Here is a 5,567-nt window from a genome sequence, read left to right as displayed (position 1 = left end):
TTCTTACCGTTGACTTTTTTATAATTGTTGACCAACTAATGTCTAGGCGACCATTACTCGCCCATCTAGATTTTTAGTTTACAACACTGATTTTTATACATAAAGAACCAAATTAAACCTAAAAGTTCCTTTTCTTTTTCAAACAGTTTGATTTTTTTTCTCACTCTCAGTTCTTTTAGTTCACTCATGAAACTGAATTCACTGATTAACTTTATTTTGACCCTTTATAATTTACTTTCCTACTCTTTAACCTCTTTATTTATGTTTTATTGTCTGTTTCATTGTTTGTTTGTCCCCTCTTTACATTTATTTTTATCGGGTAATATTTTTTTCCTTAGTCACACACCAGCTAATGTTTCATATACAAAAGATTATTCAAATATAGACTTGCATTTTTTTCATATTAGAAGTCATCTATAAAAAAAATCTCCCTCCCTAGCATTGTTCTTGTTGGTGTTACTCATGTAACATAATCTACTATAATAAATGAAGATGATTTTGCCACATGTCAATCTCTAATGAGTTTTGACACTTGATATTTTTTAAATAAATAATATCCACATGTCAATTTATGGTTTTTTTTTTTTAATTTTTAAAATTAAAAAGTCACAATACTTATATATGTAAATTATCAAATGTAATAAATATTATACTAAATTGCAATTAATATGTTTCTTCATTCCTTATTTTAAAATTTTATTTTAAAAAATATTAATTATTTACATTTTAATATTTTATTTTTTTTAATCAACCCGTGTAATACACCTAGTATCAAATATAATAATTTCAACTAAATTTACACATCATCTATATTGTATACAGACCAACACCAACACTTCCTCATAGAACCTATACACCAACTTCAATATAATGTAAGATCTATGTGAAATCATTTGTTTACTCCTCAAAATAATCACTACATTATCTACACCGTATATATCTGTATATATTTTAGAGTCTATTAAATTTATAAATTTATGATCGAATTTAAATTTAAATCTGTGAATTTATGATCGAATCTTCTTCACATACAAAGGAAATTGTACACCACGAGCCCGAAGCCGATCCACCATTCTATAAATATACTCAAAACTAAGTTCCTTTTCTTTATTAAAATCATCCCTCACATCAGGATGCAAATCAAACCACTTCCCCAACATTCCATAAATATGAGAAACAATAATACCCATTTTCACAGGGTACTTCTCACAAAGTTTCAAGTACTCCACCACCAACCTCCCTCGATCCACTCCCCCATCTTCAAACCCATCATCACCCTCCACCACCCAATCCCCACTTCTAAATCCACCAAACAACGCCGGATTATCAAGCAAAGCCTCCGCCGACATTACTCCATCAACACCTGTAACTTCCAAACATTTTTCAACATCATCCATGTGACGTATGTTTCCGTTTGCAAGAACTGGGATTTTGACAGAGGATTTGACGGATTTAATGGCGTCCCAGTTGGCTCTTTCTTTTGTTCTTTCATCTCTGGTTCTGCCATGGACGGCGATCAGTGAGCAACCGGAATCTTCTAGCAGTTTCACGTAGTTTATTGTGTCGTGGAGTGATGGAAATAAGCGGATTTTGCAGGATACTGGGGTTGTGAGGTTTGTGGCTAGTTTTGTGACCAGAGATTTGATTAGAGGAAGATCATCCATGAGAAATGCACCATAGTTTCCGGTTCTGGCTATACGTTGAGGACACCCCAAGTTAATGTCGACATAATCGCAATATGATTCCACTCGATATGCTGCTTCGAGTAAGATCTCCGGATCGTTTCCACAGAATTGGACAAACAGCGGACGATCTTCCTGTTATGAAACCCAAAATCTTCATCAGAATACATCTTTGATTTCATATTTTCAACTCCAAAATTCGAATAGGAGAATGATGAGTTTCGAAAGGATAATCATCGATTTGTAGAAGCAAAAGGTCGAATTCGAAAATTCGATGTGTTTAACGACTTAATAATAAGAAATTTGAGGCAGAGGTTGAAATTAGGGCAAATTCAAACTATTGGAACTGGAAATTGATGCGAACTTGGGTATTGGATGTGAAATTTTATATGAAATTTGAATTTCATGAACGAATCATTGATTATGTACCTTACAGGTGGTAAATTCTTTGGATCGATATTTATTGCTCTCCGCAAAGATTCGAGAGTGAAGCATAGGTGTATAAGCAGCTTCGGCGCCGTATTTCCGGCATAGCATTCGGAAGGGAAGCTCTGAAGCATCATACATTGGCGCCACTATAAGCTTCGGCTGCTTGAGTTTCCTCCAGTGAGCCCATGCTTTCTCCTCCGATCTTATATGTCGGTGTTCGGTGGAGGAAGAAGAACTATAAGCATTGGAGAAGTTTGATTTCGGAAAATCGGCGCCGCTGCGGCGGCGACAGGGTGGTGAGAGTGTGGATAGACGACGGAGGCCATTTGATGGGAGGGAATGGGTTTGGATGAGAAAAGCGGATAGGTCGTTTGTTGATGTCATCACATTTGGCAAGATGAGACCTGAAAGACGCTTTTTACAGGTTTGAGACATGAAAGTTATATCGGCTCGGCTCCCAGTTTTTATACTTATTTTAAAGAGAAAATGAAATCTATAAAAATTGTTCTCTAGTTTGCAATTGTTTTTAACGGATTTACTTTTTTTTTTCCACCAATTTTCTTAAAATGAACTCCATGAAAGTTTTAAGTTTATACTATTACTTATGGTTTTACTTTATATATATGGTTTTACTTTATATATATATATATATATATGATTTTTTAATTTTATTTAAATAGATTACAATAATCACACAAGTATAGTTAAGTAGTGTTAATTATATAATTTTTATAATTAAAACTAGGAAAGTGTTACCCCCGCGTTGCGGGGTTATTTGGTATTACGAAAGTTTCTTTCTATGAATCTTTATAACCATGTTTGATGTTAGTGAATTATCCATGAATTCTTTTTTACTCTTTAAGTATTAGTCAACCGTTGCTAAATTTTTTTTATGAGGTTTTAACATTTTTGTTGATCAAATAAGCATTTTTGTAACAGTGTAAATGACAAACAAAATAGACGATACCAACTTATTTAAGATCAGGAATAATTACATACTAACATCATAACGTGTAGTGATGCTAGCAAAGATTAGTGGAATATTATAAAAATTATAAGCCCATAAGGTTTATTATCCAAGGAATTATATGTATAATGAAACCTTGATTCCAAAGTGGAGGAACTTGGAACCCCTGAAACACAATAATCTAGCCAAATAGGTCATTTAAATACAAAAGAAAATTGGATGGCTTAATCAAGATTATTTGCAAAATTCGAAACTATAATGCTATATTTGGTAGATTTTTAAAATACAATGGCTTAATAAGAAAAACGGAAGACTTATTTGTATTTATTTTCTGCAGGTCCATTTGCTTTTCGTGTAGAAGAGCAACAATTTAATAATTTGGTTCGAGATATTTGAGTAGCTTATTTGAGATATTTGTGATGCTTTTGTCATGTTTTAAGCAATTGACAATGTTACCCTTTGATGTATGAACAAAAAAAAAACAGAAAAGGGTAATGTAGGCATTTTACTTGGAACATAACCAAAAACATTACAAAAAAGGAAAACTTTTGTAATTTATTTTAAAATTAGATAAAAAAAAGATGGAAAAGCGAACCTTGTTAACAACAAATCCTTTACGTTAATCTTCCAAAGCTGATATATTTTAGATTGATCGCACACCCGGGAAACATAATCCACATGCGAATCAATGAAAATACTACATATCAAAAAATAGGTAGGGGTAGAGTAATTATATAAAAGGAGTTAAAAAAAATTTGGTAAATATTTTAAAAAAATATAAAAACATATAATAATGTTTTTTGAAAAATGATATATTGTATAAAAAATTATAAATGACTAAATATATTAAAAAAAAACTTTGTTATCTTACAAATTAACTAACCAATGAAAGAGTCGAAGGAACCTGGCTAAAATTTTTTATTTTGAACGCATGAACCATATATGAATTTACTTTTTATAAATCATGTAAAAGAATACATTAACCGAACACGTAAGTATGTAACAGTACACAATTTACTACCTATCAAACCATTAAAACATTTAACTGCCACGTTCATAAACATCAATGTAATATGTAGTAAATTCAAAAAATATTAAATATAAAGTAGAAAACGTTTTTTATAAAATGAAGTCACTTGGTCAATTACCCAAATGAAAGGGTTACTAAAAAATACTGATACCTCGTGTTAGTATAATCCATATTCGTTAATAATCACATGTTTCACTCCATAAAATGGAGTAGTTAAGATACGTAAATGCAATTACCATGTAAAAATATATAGGAACTATACAAAGAAACAATAGGGTTAATTGTTAAGGTTCAAATGACACTTAATGTAGAGGAGGAAAGGTCAAAAAGAAAAACTTAGTGAGCGAAAAAGAAATATACCTGCTCATCTTTATCGATTCCCACAACGTCTACAAGACTTCGTGTTTCCAACTCTTCTCTTCCATCATCAATATTTGCTACTTCATAGCAATTAGTTGGATCCAAACGAAACGATCTCAGATATCCTAATTTAAATTTCTTTGCATCCTAAAAACATTCATTGATACTCTTAGAAACATTGTAAATATCAAAAAAGGCTAGATAGAAAAATATTGAATAATTGAAGTTACATCTAGGGGTGTTGCACAAAATAAATTTATGCCAACGCTGCAGGATCTAGCACCATTAATGGAAGTTTTTGATTCTATTTCAAGCACAACAAAGAAGGTAAATACAATTTATTGTTTTATGATGTTAACTGTAAAGGTTTTCATTGTTAAGTGGATTTATAAATGATTGTAACACAAATACCTGAATCAGATGAACTTGATGGCTTCCTGACTAAAATATATGTGAACCTGGTATCTGTTGACGTGGATGTCAATATTGGAGTTGCCTGATCAAGTAGTATCACATAACAGAAGGATCAATTTATGAATTAAAGCTATGGTAAGAAATTGTTTTAAGAGATAATTCTTGAGTGTGAAAACATCAAATGGATTAGCAACAGCTCCCTCCCAATCTTTTGCAATAATTTAGCCTCACCCCTCTAATTATGATTTCTAATTAGTCAAATTACATAACATTGTTAATGAGTGAGAGATTAGAGAGGATAAATAAGTTAAGAACCTGAATCAAAGTTCTATGGTCTCAACATAACTGCGAAATTAGCTATACAAGGTGTTTATGAGCAAAGAGAAGAGCAATAAAAATAACTCTAATTTTTGCATGTGATTCGAATCCTAATCACAAATTAAATGAATCTAGACGCAGTTTTTTAAAGCATGAAAGCTCTGTTTGCACCATTGCTCATAATGATAGCAAATAACTTCCTTCTTATGTTACTGAACTCAAAAAACTGATGTGATTATGTTCACCATGTGCATAGTAACAATTCAAACCTTCAACAATTCCAACCTACACAAAAGGATTTTAACATAAGCAAGAATATCGAAAGTAATAAAAAAGGAACATGAGAAGAGGTAAAACTTTTACATCC

The 5,567-nt window shown here is 31.6% G+C and overlaps 1 protein-coding gene across 1 annotated transcript; it reads right to left on the bottom strand.

Annotated features, from left to right (window-relative positions):
* Positions 1-771: 771 nt before the first annotated feature.
* On the bottom strand, positions 772-2,556 carry LOC145166943 (uncharacterized). Its single transcript, XM_079085997.1, has 2 exons — positions 2,112-2,556; positions 772-1,817 (listed from the first exon to the last, which is right to left on the bottom strand). Exons 1-2 carry the CDS (start codon positions 2,544-2,546, stop codon positions 1,008-1,010), a joined length of 1,245 nt encoding a protein of 414 aa, XP_078942123.1. The 5' UTR covers positions 2,547-2,556; the 3' UTR covers positions 772-1,007.
* Positions 2,557-5,567: the final 3,011 nt, after the last annotated feature.

The sequence above is a fragment of the Lactuca virosa genome, chromosome 3, assembly GCF_052849685.1.
Source record: "Lactuca virosa cultivar CGN04683 chromosome 3, Lactuca_virosa_CGN04683_v6, whole genome shotgun sequence".
In the NCBI taxonomy this organism is placed as follows: domain Eukaryota; kingdom Viridiplantae; phylum Streptophyta; class Magnoliopsida; order Asterales; family Asteraceae; genus Lactuca; species Lactuca virosa.
This window is presented reverse-complemented; position numbering and strand designations above follow the sequence as displayed.